Here is a 15,111-nt window from a genome sequence, read left to right on the forward strand (position 1 = left end):
TTCTATATATTTTTTCCGTTGAAAAGAACTTTTTAGTTGAATAAACATGTTAAAATTAAATTCTATTTCAAGTTTATCTTAAAAAATAAAGTTTGAATGCTGAATTCAAGCAATAATACCTTGAAGCATTATTTAAAAATATTGACATATGCTTTCAGTGGTTATTTTGTTTTGTTTTGTAATATTGATCTAAATCCATTATTTTCTAAAATCATATGATTTTTCTTGAGGAAAGTCTTTGGAGGTTTCACCGAGAAGCACTAATTTCAAAAGCATAAGAATTTGTAATTGTATTAAAACAAGACCCTTAGAAGTGCGTTTGTTTCAAAAACTGTGAAGAAATGTGTAGTCTGCACAGTGGCTAAGTGCTAACATGATTAGTGGAACTACGAAAGAAGGTAAAAATTTTCTTAGAAGAAAAAACAGATTATAATCTACGAGATGAACAATTCGTACTCAAGTTACATATACAGTGCGATAGGGTCCTTGCAGTGGTCGGTAATTTGTTATTTAACATATTAAACATTAAAAATTTATCTCTTCTTATGTATCCAATTAAGTTGAATTCTATTAACTTAAAATATTATAAATCGCAAATATAAATTGATGATAATTTGAATAAAACGTGACAGAAAACATGTTTCTATTGTTTACTGCGGTTGTGACGTAGAAAGTAAGTAAAAAGTGAAACGTGGTCGCCGCGTGTCGCTTTTTAAACACCATTCTGTTGTTGTGAGTGGAGGGCATTGGTTATTTAGTGCGATTTGTGTTTTTCTAGGAGGTTCAAAAATTATTCTAATTGAAATAATGGCCGAAATAGGATTTATCGAAGCAAAATCGGACAATCCACCTAAAATAGATGCTAAGTTCTTTGCTAATAAACAATTATTCACTTCGGCTGAAATAGGTGGAATAAAAGTAGATATATAAATACTACTTATAAGACTTTCTTATAGTAACGTCATTAACACATTTCTTTGCTTGAACTTTTTTAAAATGTAGTCATAAAGATGATAGCTTTCCATGTTTTTTGACGTTTTATTACCAACGGACGAGGTGTTTCACGAAATGCCCTTTTCCGATCTTTCTGGCAATCAAATTTGATTGGAACAGCATTTTTTGCATTGTGTTCGTTTCCACATCATATAATTTTCCAAATTTGTTTCAATCTACAATAAAAAATTACAATAAGTTAACATTTTTTAAATACCAACAGATAAAACTTACATTGAAATGGTCTTATATCGCATAATCCCTTCTTATAGCTTGAAACTATTGATTTCGTCGCTTTTTCTCTCGAAGGACTTGCAGGAAAACTTTATTTGGTGTTTTTATGCTAGTGTTTGTATTCTGGTACAATGCACCTCACTTAAGTCTGTTTACTTACTTTCTACGTCGCACTCAGTCATGCGACGCGTTTTAGCGCGTCGGTTAGGTATTTAAATTTATTCATTTTATTATGAACTAATATACCGGTTTGAAACATTTTTAAAATAGTGTGTGATAAAGAACGATATACTAAACGTAGTTAAGGTATAAAAAAATGTAAGGATCTTATTGTGTATTGGTGTAATGTTAACAGTAAGTATGTGCAGTCTAAAAGATCACTAATGTTTCTAGAAATTTCGAGCTGAAGACAGATTATATGTTGAGTTGTTAATATTTTGATTTTTAAAGTTATTAGTATATTATCACAAAAATTTCAATTAAATACAGATAAATAAAAATTACAATATTTGTTATTTCAACTTCAGGGTACAAAGTTCAGTTTTATGAAATCTACAGATTTATTTATTTCATAGCTTTATCTCGTATCACCGTTATCTATGTATATGATAACCTTGGACCTTGTGATAAACCTAAATTTGTTATAATGTTACTCTTACAATATTTTATATGTAACTTTTGACTAAAATTGAGTTTGAATTGTGTATTGTATCATTTCTGGATTTATAATTTTTGCATGAATAAATAATTTTTTCAGTATTCTCGATACATGAAACAATAATACAAATAAAGTTATTGCTACAGTACTTAATAAAGCCCAATGTCCCGAGCCCAACTAAAGTATGAGAATTAACAAGTGAACCCTTTAGAAGCTCACATAACCGTTGGAGATGAAAACACTGAAAAAATATGAGGAAGTGGAACGGCAAATAACACGAAAGCAGTATTTTGAACTGTCATAACACTCAAGTTCAAGAAATAAGTTTATATTCCGAGAGGCAGCCGCTGAAAAATACGCAGTCAAATTGTACATTAAAATCGCAAGTGAACGGCTAGTTCTGATTTTTGGATATGTTGTTTGGAACTATTAAGGAAGTCTAAATCCAATTTTTCAGGAATGAAAACCTTGTGCTTCTTGCGTAGTACTCCAAAAACCTCAAAATTTTTGCCGTTATGCTGGATTTCTCGCTATAACTTTAAAACGATGCGTTTGTTGTAAATTGCTATTCAATAATTATTTAAACTAGATAAAATTTGCTACAAAACGAGACTAAGTGTAGCTCTGTAGTTCTTATAGTTTCTGAGATACAGCCTTTCAAAAATTGCTAATTTTTTCCAAAAAAGTGAAATTTCAACTTTTGGTCAACTTTGGACCTAAAAATCAGGGAAAATACGTATTATTTGATGGAAGTTATGGGAATAGAAGTTATGCAATTTAAATATCTTTCATTTAAGCTCAATGGTACGTCTTTACGCCTTATGGTTCGGACGCATTAAATGTGGCATTAGAAGAAACGCTTCATCGCCGATAAAGACAAACGGTGTTTCCGTATTTTGCCCAGGTAGCGGTTTTGGCTCAGGCAATTGTAAAGACCTCCTATTTAGAATTTTACCTAATGTGAAAATATTTCATCAATAAATCTACCCTTAGAACCAACATTTACGGTTGTAAAACGGTAATTTGCATCTGCAGTTGCAATCAAAACAATGGAAAAGTATTGTTTTGTTGTTATAGAAAGAAGACCCACTAGAATGGCGATATGTTCGCCATCGACAGCATCTAAACAGTTATAAAACTGCCATTTTCTTTCATAATCCAAAGCATTGTTTTTCCAAGAATCCACTGTTGGTTCAGGCATGTAGATGGATTGTAAACGTCGCCATAGAGCTGCACATTCTTCAGATACAATATTCGACACGGTTCTCTCCATAGTTTCAAGCAGTGTCTGATGCCGAAGATAAAGCTGAGGATGAAAATACAGAAAAATGTGTAGTTGAGCAGAATCCTCAGAGTAACAGACAGCCAATTTCATCAACCCTCCAGCCTATACTGCACTTTCTTGTTCTCTGCACATAAGAATTTCTTGAATTTTTCTCTTCATCAAGCTCAACATTTCAACATTTCTAGAGAAACTGCTCAGGACATGAAGACGATTCCTCAAGAACATTTTTTGAGTTATGATAGCATTTATAAATTCACTGAATAAATATTTTTCAAAAAAAATGTCTTTTCTTATAAATATTATTTTTTTTAATCTTACCTCAAACACACTGCTAATTTTTCTTCACTCCCAATTTTTTGCGTTGCACTCTTGACCAGTAATTTTCAATTAATTTATAAGCCTCACTAAACTGTCTTCTGTTTAACCGAAACGCCTCCTTGAACATATTATCTGGAATTTCACCAGATAACTTGAACTCTCCGTAGCTCACTCTTTTTCGCAAATACTCATTTTTTTTACTTTTTTTTCTTTTTTTTTTGTTGGTTGTTGCAACATAATAAATCTTTTGTCATTCTCAGATTCAGACTCCAGATTGAGAAGAAGTTGCTGGCTAATGGGGATTTGGGTACAAATCGTGGGCGTGGGCTGTATTCAATATGCGGCGATCTTGTACGTTCGCCGTGCTAAGTAAGCGTAAATTACCATTTATGTATGATCTAGAGATGACACCGCGGACCCCCAAGGGACCACGGACCACAGGTTGCGAAACACTGCTTTAAACCATTGCGTGGAGACGTCATTTCGAATCAATAAAATCTTCAAATGAAATTAAACCAAATGTGAAAGCAACGAACTAATTGAATGATGAATATCACAAAAATTTACAACTACGAGAAAATTAAAAAACTCGTAAATTATCTGATAAAAAGAATATGACTTAGGTTTCCACATTTTAAACAGAAATGTACTAGTTTCCTTTTGTTCAAATTTCTATCGTTGCTTGACAGAAAATCCGAAGTAAAGGAGTGTCACATATTAAGTTGCTCGTATAATTTGAATTTAGTATGTAATAAGTAAAGCAAGAAATGAAAATTTCCTTTAAATATTGGATAGAAGTATAGGAAAAGCTCCTTGTTCGCGCTTCCTTCATTCGCGAATTACAAAAAATATGATCCCATTCCTATATTCGCGCTTATAAATATACCAAAATCATTTGTAAATACCGTCAAATGGACTAATAAAAAAAGTAAAATTGATCTTATTGCAACTTTGCCTAAAGTATGTTGTCAAATGATATCGCCGAACACTGACATAAGTAAAGTAAATTTTTAATCCTGCTGCTCCGTTCTATGATAAAGCCGATTTGCATGTTTCATTGTTTTATCTTGCACATTTGTTACAAAAATTGTGATCGAGTAACACGTCTGTACCGCTGTAGTGGTAGTGGAAATAGAAATGGTTGATCGTTTACACCTTGGACAGTCATTTGCATCCATATCACGCTCATTAAATGTCCACGAATCAACTGTACGATCGATGAAAAAATTCGAGGATAAAATAAGGTCGTTTGTAGCTTCAACTTCAACTGTCAGCGAAAATTGTTTGTGATCCAGCAATAGAAAAAATGGAGTTGTCGTTATGGATCGAAGACTGCAACCAAAAATGGGTGCCCCTAAGTGGTCCAATGGTCCGGAAGAAGATAAAGCGTCTTTACGCTCATTTTAAAGAACCTGATGGTAGTTGTAGTGGTGAATGTACACATGGAGGCTTTCAAGCATCGGAGGGTTGGTTCAATAAATTTAAGATGAGACAATCAATGCATAACATTGAAATCGTTTGAGAAGCAGCATCAGCAGACACTGCTGCAGCAAAACGATATCCAGAAGGATTTGGAAACCTGGTTGCTGATGGAGAATACAAACCTGAGAAAGTATTTAATGCACTGGTTTGGAAGAGAGTGTCAAACAAAACATTCATTTCTAAAAGAGAAAAGTCTGTTCTTGGATTTAAGGCAGCAAAGGATAGAGTTACACTGCTGCCATTTTCTGATGCATCTGCTTTACAGATCGTTTAATCCTATTCATCGAAAATATGAGGAAAGCTACAAAAGTTACAGTTTTACATATTGCACGATTCTTGTCGATTGTTGCAAGTAAACTAATACGACATTTAACCAATAAACATCCATCAGTAGCCTAAAAAGGCAAACATTTGAAGGACCAATAGAAGAAGCAGGTAAATTTCATGAGTTTGTCTTTCGAAACCTCAGACAAAGCACAAAAAGCAAGCTACGTAATCGCCAACATTTTAGTTAAAGCAAAAAAGCCGCACTCTCTTGCTAAAACTTTAGTTTTACCTGTAAGCAAAAATGATTAGCCAAGAAGCTACTAAAGAAATTGAAAAAATACCTGCATTGGATGAAAATATTTCGCGTCGAATTAACTACATTTATATCGGGCTTTAAAAAATCAAAACAAGGATAACCTGCCAGTATTTAGGCGCACTAATAAGAAAATAAGAAAACATGGGTTACATGCGCTATTTTTTATGACTAGTTCCGGAATTTTTTTCCTGAAGTTGAAACTTATTTAAAAAACAAAATTTAGACTTTGCACTTCTAGTTTTGGACAATGTACTAGGTCATCCTCACGAACTTGAAACTCCTGTGTATCCAAATATAAAAATGACATTTTGACCTCCAAACACGACGCTTTTGCTCAAACTATACATCAAGGAATAATCCAGGGTTTAAGATCTATTGCATTAGACGAATCTTCGAAATCATATTGGATAAAATGGATTGTAATCCTGAAATGAATGTTATAGGGTGCTGGAAGAAATTTGACATAGCAAGATGCATCGTAAACAGAAAAGAAGAATAACTGGGACCACACACATTGAAGTCATGTTGGAAAAAACTGTGGCCTACTCCGACTGCAGAAAATGACGAACAATATGGGTAAAATGAAACTTTGACTGCAAACGCAACCGAAATCTCGAATAGAATAGTACGAGATGGGTTCGAACAGATAGAATCAAGTAACAGGAATTTTTTGAATTGCAAAGGCAAATTGCTAATGCGACTGCTGCGTATCAGTCTGAATTTAAATTGCCTTTAAAAACAGCCAATTAAGAGAAAATTACAATATTTTTCAAACCATTACCTAAGACTTAAGATAATTGATCAAAATGTTTAAAAACTTTAAACTGATTTTTTTGTTTTTTTTTCATATTATCACCTAGGAACGTATCCCACATAAATTACCATTCCGTATTCACGGTTTCTGTATTTGCGGTATATTTATGTAATCCGCGATTAAAGAGCTTTTACTGTATTCACTTTCTCCCAATATATGTACGAGGTCTGGTTATTAAATAACGAGACTGGTTAGGAAAAATGGTTTTATTATGAAAATTATACATATCTACATTCGCATGCTCCCGTTGAATATACTCCCCTCCCCACACACTTTCCATTGATCGAAGCAGTGTTGAAAGTCTTCTTTGGTGATTGTCTTTAGATCTTTCTTGCTTTACCGCTTCCATCGTTCAAACGGGTCCCTTCCAAAGCAGATTTCATCTTCGGAAACAAAAAAAAGTCACACGGCACCAAATCTGGTGTGTACGGCGGGTGTTCGAGCACTGGAGTGCGCTTACTGGCCAAATACAGCTTCACAGACAGCGCGTTACGGGCAGGTGCGTTGTTCTGTCCACAAATCTGGCCGTTTTTTACGAACTCGTTCTCGCACTGTTGCCAAAACTGACAAATAGTAAGTTTGGTTGATAGTCTGACTCTCTGGAACCCATTCAGTCATCACGATACCGTTAATGTTGATCCAAATTGACTTGAATTTTGATTTGCTCTCTCGGCCTTTACTAAAACGCTTACATCGCTAAAAACACGCATTAGAGATAGAGAATTGTCCCCATAGGCCTCTTGCAACAATTTATTGCACTTAGTCGGAGTTTTTTTTCAATGTAACGAGAAAGTTGAGATTGGTACGCTACTCCTGTTTTTCATCACACATGGTTTTTAGCCCGAGAAAAAAACACCTTTCGTTTCAAACTGCTACTGCACAAATACTATAATAGTGACAAGATATCTAGATACTGTTTACTGATATCTAGATAGTGTTTTTAGCAGCATCCCTTTATTAAAATAACTAAGTTGTATTAAAATATAGAATGTTATAAAATTTTTATTTTGGAATTCTATGGAAATCTTTTGAAAAATTACTTTGCAAATTTAGATCAAGAAAACTTCTTTGAAGTATATATATATATATATATATATATATATATGTATATATATATATATATATATATATATATATATATATATATAGCGGGCAACAAAGAAATTAATTACCCAGAGTAGTTTAATATTCAAACCACTCGATATCACTCAGATCAACAGGAGTTATACGTACATATACACAAAAAAATAAATTTTGTTTTTATTGAACGATTTACTACAAAATGAAATACATTAAAAAAATAAAATATGTAAAACTAAAAAATGTTACTTATTTGTTAAATGACTTTGAAGAAGTCAAAAGATTTCTTAAAAAGGTATCAAAAGAAGGAAAATTTCACATGAAAATTAAAATTTTTTGTCGTTAAAAAACCTAAAGAATACTTCCAAACACCGATACTTATCTTAATACGTTTACTAGAAATACTTGATTGATTTTGAATGTATTTACTTGAACACTATTGAAGAATTTCCACTACTGAAACACCTACCTTGGTGTTTCACATTAAACAAATAGAAATTTCGTTTATAACAAACCAAACCACTTTAGTGTCCACTGTTAAACTAAACATGAATTATGAGATGAAACAGTCATAATTTGGAAAACGACATTTTAAGCTTCCCAATTAATTACACTGTTTACACGAAACTCATGGGCTCGACGCTAATGAGCTTGGCACACAAGAACCAATTGGAACAAACTTATACCATTCTGGTATTTTTTCAAAATATGGCAAAATACTTGATCATGAACATTACTACGTTTGGGTTTTCGAATACGATTTTTTTAAATTATATATAATAACTAAAAGATATTGAAAGGTTCTACCGGAAATCGACTGTAATTTTAAATGGAACACCCTGTATATTAATACATTTTTGAAATCTACGTAAAATTTTTGTATAATTTTACCTACGAACTTTTTTCGAAAAATGCATACTTTTTGAGTTTTATTTTTTTTTGTAAAAAAATTGACCATTGCATATCCTTATAAATTATTTTTCACGAGGATACACTTAAAGGTATGAAAATGGTTTCTGTTCGGTTGCTTTTAGCAAGGTCAGACGTATGTTGAAAAGTTTTTCATTTTATACGGGGTGTATATAAAGTGTTCCAAAGTTTAACTTCATAAATATCAAATTTCTTCATTTTTTATATAGAACCACCCAGTTTTTTATATTTTGATACATTCAGCAAATTTATGTTAACTATACCTAAACCTTACCGTTATCCAGATATTAAAGGTTTTTTGTGAATTTTTAGAGATGCAGGTGTGGTCTAAATTTTATACACACCCCGTATAAAATGAAATTTTTTTCAACATAGATTCAAATACGTCTGACCCTGATAAAAACAACCGAACAGAACAGTATGCAATTCTCGAACAAATGTATACTAAAATTTTACGTAGATTTCAAAAATGTAATAATATACAGTGTGTTCTATTTAAAATAATAAAGTTACAGTAGAACCGGAAGTCGGCAATCTTTGAAAATATTTTAGTTAAAAAGATCATATCCGAAAACCCAAAATAGACATTTTCATGATTTTACTAAGTATTTTGCTTTGTACAGATAGTTTTAACTCGTCGTGGGACACCCTGTATAAGAAATAAAAATTAAATCTACAACTGCCACTTGCTTATAAATCAAATCCAGAAAATTTTACTTGAGATATAAAATGAACTGAATAAGTAAGAACCATATTTGTAGAACCCATGAATTCTGAATTATATTAAAATTATTAACATACCTTAAATAAACATGAAATATTTAATATAAGTGGTATTCAAATTTAAAAAAAATTGGTTTACCCCTATAATTTTATTGTTGCTAATGCCAATCTGGTTATTTCAAAATAAGTAATTTTTTTACAAAACTCACTATGAAATATCTCAATAGTAGTGAGAATACCTCTCCAATATCAACATTCTATTTTGGATTATGAGATAACAGATACTATCATTAAAGATATGAAAAAATGAAAATGATTAAAAAAAAAAGAAATATCCACCCGAGGGAAACAATAAGAAGAACAATATAATAAGTGTCAAACCTAAAGTATATTTTCCGTAAAGAAAGTCCAGTCACATCAACATCTCGACTACCGCAGACTCATCATATTGGGAATCAGGCGATGAGACTGAGTACCTGATTTGTTAACAAATGTTATTGTAAGAGCAGAGAAATGAGTTGCAATAGACGGAGACAATATTTTCCATTGTTGGCAAAAAGTCATTCAATGAAATAAAATTCAAATTCCATTGTCATTACTCTTATTCATTAATTTTTAATCATCAGCAAATGTATCCTACACGAATACATCATGGTTAAAGCATTTCTTTACCTTTCATCATTCCTATAAAATTATTTTCTCAAGTTACAACCTTCCATATTATTTGTAATTTGAATTATTATTGTAGAGTCAGAAATTGGAACATTAAGAGAATTTGTATCTAAAAAATCATTGAAGCTCTTTCATACTTTTTCTGAACAGATTCTTCATAATTCAAATAATCTAAAACCATTTATAATGTTTTCTGATTTGCCATAGAAAAACAAATTAAACTATTTGATTTTACTCTAATTACTTTTTAAATATAATGTATGTAAATAATCTAGAAAAATGGTAAAAAAATTAAACCAAAAAAAGTTGTTGAACAGTTTTTGAAAAGTGGAGCAATCTAAAGAAAGATATTTTACTACCTTGAAGTTTCAAGAACTAATCTATTTTCCAACTTGTTTCCTATATATTTAATTTTGAAGTCTTTTTTCAAGTGCTGCTATTGAATTTTTCGATAAAATTTCGTATTTCTATACATTTCATATTTATATAATTAAAATTTTAATAAAACCCTAATAAATTACTCAAAATATTTATTCACAGAATAAAACTGAAGATGGAAAAAAGTGGGGTAACTTATACAAAATCTACCATACTTATTAGAGCAAAATTTAATTTCTCAAAGTAAACAGATTTTTACAAAAATGAATTATTTTTCATGTACGTACCTACTTAAGAATTTCAATTGTTACACCACTCTGTACAACTATTCCACTCAACAAATTCAAAATAATGAGTTGTTATACTGTAATTTAAATCTACTATTTGAATGACTTAATATAGAGCTTACATATTAAAATTTGTATATTAAATTCTACTCATAAAATTGCAAACACTATAACCAGGTTGCAGCTTGTATATGAAGCGATATTAATTGGGTGATCCGGATCGACTTCTGGATTTACTTCTTTCCTTGCTAACTGATCTTTCTTTGGAAGCCTCGCGGGATTGGGAGCGCTTGTCTGGTGTCCTGGAGTGGGATCTAGAGCGGGAATGGTCACGATCAGCGGACTTCTTTCTAGAATTTGACCTGGAACGATCTGACTTCTTACGAGAATTGGACCTTGAACGAGACCTAGATTTGGATTTTTCTCGGTCTGCTTTAGCACTTGCTGAGCGTGATCTAGACCTCGACTTACTCTTGGATTTTGACCGAGAACTACGACTACGCGACCTCGAACGTTTAGCTGAACGGCTACGGGATCTGCTACGACTGCTATAAGAAGCAGAACGTCTGCTCTTGGTCTTTCTGTCTTCAATTAAACGGAGTTTTCTACCATTCAGTTCAGTATCATCAAGCTTTTCAATAGCATTTTTCATATCAGAATATGAAGCAAATTCAACAACACCTTCATTACGGTGCTGTTTGTGAGCATCTGCATATGTGACTTCCCCAGCCTGACGCATGTAATCTTTCAGATCTTGCCAACTGATCCGGGACGAGAGGTTTTCCACAATCAACCTGTAGTTGGTGCGGGTTGGGGGTCCATACTTGTCACTATAGGAGGAGCGGTGGTCATCATTATTTCTGCTGCTTCGGCTGCTACCCGATGACCATTGGTCTCGACCTCGGGGGGTGCCTCTGGCCCTCTCAACCGTCACTCGCTCCCCTAAAAGTTTTTTACCATTTAATTCATATACAGCATCATCAGCATCTCTATAATCGTCAAATTCAACAAAGCCATACCCGTTTTTGATGAGAACGTCCCTCATACGCCCATATCCTCGAAAGAAGCGCTCCAGGTCCCGCTCTGTTGTACCATAGGGCAGCCCACCTACGTAAACCCTAGATCCGACCATCCTGAAACTAAAATCTATGTACTTAACGGCAGCTCGGTCCTAAATGTATCCAGATCGTCCTTCCCGTATTCAACTTCACAAAGATACAGACCGTAAGCAGGCAAGATTTTTATCTGAGGATACCAAGAATAACGAGACGGCACCTCTAGCATAAATTTTATGTCCCTAATTTCAATTTTACCTCGTGCCAAAGCGATCAGCGCAGCAACTGTCCTTCGAACCTGTATAAAAAAAAAACCATTTGTACTAAATAATATCATACCTTGTAAACGGCTTCATCCGAAGCCATTTTGATATTGTTTCCCTCCAAGCCCACCGGCCACTTTGTAGGTTAAGCAACGTGTCATATAAATTCTCAATAAAAATATATAAAAATACATTCAGCCATTAAAAAATAATAAAAAAATATTTACTTGATTCTGAATATGATACTTGTCCTGCACAATATAACTAGATGACTTTGTAAACAATCAAAAACTATACGTTAAAATATTACTTTACCACTCTTCTACAACGCACATCAAGAGAACTTTCTAGCGAAAGGAAGTTTGTCATTAATCAATGTTACCAATTGTTATTCACACGTTACCACAACACTAGTCACGTTTCGTTAAGGTGGGTTTACACATGCACAAATAAACGCAGCTTTCACGGAGCTGCACCAGGCAATTGAGAATTTATATATTAGAAATATATATATTTAAATCGTTGTAAAAATAAAAAGATATATGATATAAATATAATTTGCGCCCCACCCCTCAATATATTTAGAATAAAAATTGTATATTTTCTTACTTGTCTATATAAAAAGCCTTTAGATTTCATGTACACATCTAAAAATAAATAATTTTCTGTTTCAGTAAATGGTGGCCAACTGTAGGAACTATAACCAGGCCTTTCAATTTTTTTAATTGTTATATATTCTACTTCTCTTCTAGTCAATTTATAACCCGGTTGTTTGTTTTTTCCCATAAAAGTTCTAAAGTCATGATAACCTTCAAATAATTTGGCTCCTTCTTTCATTTTTTCAATATCAAAAGTGTCAGTGCTAAAAATGTTTATTTTTTCAACTTTAAAAAAAAATTACGTTACTTTCACACCACTTTTATTTCTCAGCCTACTTTCAAACAAACAGGCAAAGTATAAGAAATATTTGAATTCTGAGCATAAGTCTACCTTTAGCATGTAATGTTGGCAACATTCCAAATGAATTATGGCAAACTTGGAATAAAATAAAAATTACTAGGAACAAGGAGGTTAGTTTAATTAAGTAAACGTAAAAAAATTCCTAAATTAATTCATTTCTAAAATAATACTGTTATTTGAAAACGACTAAACCGATTTGTAAATCTTACCAGAAAAATAAACATCTTCTCCACTCTTCAATAGGGATATAACGATAATGGATATTTAGATTTTCAGCATTTGCAGGAGCAATTATTAATCTGTACAAGTATGTTCTAGATAATGCATTGTAACGACAATGAAACGTTTCCGGTACGTTATATGTCTTCAGGATACGAATAGGAACATCCTCTCTTTCAAAATATTTATTTAAACATAATGTTATTGTTGGAGGGTCAAAGCCTATTTCATTGTTTCTAATTAAATCTACGTGACATGTACTACCAAAAGCGTTAACACCGGCATCAGTCCTATATTATGTAAAAATATTGAATAAAAAATTAATAAAATGACACGTTCATTCGAAGCAAAACTTGGTTACCTGGAAGACATGATTACTATAGGTTCATTTGTTGGATTAAGTAATTTTAAACCCATCTCTAATCTTCCTTGGATGGATAAAGGATCATCAATTTTGGATAAATTTCTATTTATTTGTCGTTGAGACCCTCTAAAACATGAATATTACAGGTTATATGCAAACATTTGAGATAGAGTACACAATACCGAAATGATTTTCCAATGTAAGCGAAATATAAAAAATATCTATAAGAACACATAATAAGTCTATTTTAAAAAGTTTTTATTTAAATAAAAAAAGTAAAAAACTTAAACAAATTCATCCACAATATACTTCTTCTGTTTTATATTCGATTTTTTACTAATAGCGTGACATCCCCAGCCAGTGGAAGAAAATTTTTAGTCTACGTTTAATCAGAAAAACCAAGAGAATTATAATATTTATGTAATAAATTTAATTGATATCTGTACACGGGAAACAGAAAAACTTATAATCAAACACTAGAATATTATATGAATTAATTCAATTTATTTCTTATGTATAGATGATTTAGTGAAAATCATATCAAATTTAAACCTATTAATAATATACACAATAATTTATATGGTTGTGTATTTTCATATCAACATTTTATTGAGCTTAATGGCTTCTAAGAAAGCAAATAATTCAAAAAGAACCAAAATGGATTCTAGCAATCAAACGAGGAGATTAAAAAAATAGAAGTACGCCACAGACACATTCCTTATATACTATTTTTAAACATAGAAGAAACATGGCGGTGTTCGGACATTATCCGACGAGCCTTTAAGTTATCGGAGATAAAAAATACTCGAAAGTTGCACAATTGAAGCATGTAAATTAAAGCAAATAATAGTGCCCATAGTGAAAAAGTGTTTAAAATTTTAGTTTAGGAATAATTTTTCTAAGTAGTGCTTGAATTCGACCGTAAATTTTTTGGGTGGATTTAAACTTCTTCCAACTGGTGAGTCTGCTGTTATTAAATTCACATTTAATAATGAAAAATTATTGGATTTCTTTTATGTATGTATATGTGTCTATCTGTAAAACAGTTGAACGATAATCTTATCAGTAATGACGAATATTTACATGATTGTTATGTCAAATTGCTATATTTAAAAATCGGTTTATAATTAGGTTACAACATTTTAAACGTACGGATTTTAGTTTTTTTTGCACTTCAGACGTTTTTAGATAAAAAATTTAGCCTATAATTTTTTTCTATTTAAAAACATCTCAGATTTTCGGTATTCAGAGTTAAAATAGCAATTGGCATTTTTATGCATAATTCGCCAACGTAAATTATGTGGGTAAAAGTATATTGAAACCTTGCTGAACTTTTTTCCGGGAATAGATTGTTCTTGAGAAAACGACGAATATTTAAATAAAATAATGTTATGATGTCATTGCTACCTTCTTAAAAATTTTCAACTAATTTCTTTTTCAACAGTTTTGTGTAGGTAGATATATTTAAAATAATTTTTATAAGTATTTTCAACTCACAGCTGATAGGATGATGCCTTGTGTATTGTTCATTTTTTAATGAACCGTATAGATTTGGAAGACTGTTGGTCAGAGTTTTCTATAAGTGTCTCTTTTTCCATTTGTTCCAATTTCTACATTTTCCTGGTAAAATTGAGATTGTAAATGTATCTAAAAATATCATTATACATAAAATAAAGACCTATAATTAAGGTTTAAGATCTGGTGTGATCAGAATAGCAATCGTTAGACATTTTGAGGCATTAGAATCAGTTCTCAATACTTCTCAGTAGATTTGAATGTTGGAATCTGTAATCTTATATCTATAATACCATGA

General features: G+C 31.8%; 2 protein-coding genes across 3 annotated transcripts in view; one reads left to right on the forward strand and one right to left on the reverse strand.

Moving 5' to 3' along the window:
* Positions 1 to 7,618: 7,618 nt before the first annotated feature.
* On the reverse strand, positions 7,619 to 13,607 carry LOC130446953 (serine-arginine protein 55). Of its 2 annotated transcripts, XM_056783513.1 has the most exons (6): positions 13,481 to 13,607; positions 13,296 to 13,424; positions 12,925 to 13,224; positions 11,983 to 12,617; positions 11,457 to 11,790; positions 7,619 to 11,379 (listed from the first exon to the last, which is right to left on the reverse strand). In XM_056783513.1, the coding sequence occupies exons 1-4, from the start codon at positions 13,531 to 13,533 to the stop codon at positions 12,254 to 12,256; spliced, it is 846 nt and encodes a 281-aa protein (XP_056639491.1). In that variant the 5' UTR covers positions 13,534 to 13,607; the 3' UTR covers positions 7,619 to 11,379; positions 11,457 to 11,790; positions 11,983 to 12,253. The 2 variants fall into 2 exon arrangements, with proteins under 2 accessions (XP_056639491.1, XP_056639490.1); XM_056783512.1 differs by lacking the exons at positions 12,925 to 13,224; positions 13,296 to 13,424; positions 13,481 to 13,607 and having other exon boundaries at positions 7,619 to 11,790; positions 11,983 to 12,156.
* A 12-nt stretch (positions 13,608 to 13,619) lies between these two features.
* The window catches only part of LOC130446952 (uncharacterized), a 78,925-nt gene continuing 77,433 nt past the window's right edge, over positions 13,620 to 15,111 (forward strand). Inside the window, exon 1 of the mRNA XM_056783511.1 lies at positions 13,620 to 14,256. The gene's annotated coding sequence lies outside the window, so the exon portion shown is untranslated. The remainder of the gene's footprint in view (positions 14,257 to 15,111) is intronic.

Source organism: Diorhabda sublineata, chromosome 7 (genome assembly GCF_026230105.1).
Source record: "Diorhabda sublineata isolate icDioSubl1.1 chromosome 7, icDioSubl1.1, whole genome shotgun sequence".
NCBI lineage: Eukaryota > Metazoa > Arthropoda > Insecta > Coleoptera > Chrysomelidae > Diorhabda > Diorhabda sublineata.

Bases quoted from the DNA above. Each gene is read 5' to 3' on its own strand.
- LOC130446953 (XM_056783512.1), bottom strand. From the start codon at position 11,569: ATGGTCGGATCTAGGGTTTACGTAGGTGGGCTGCCCTATGGTACAACA.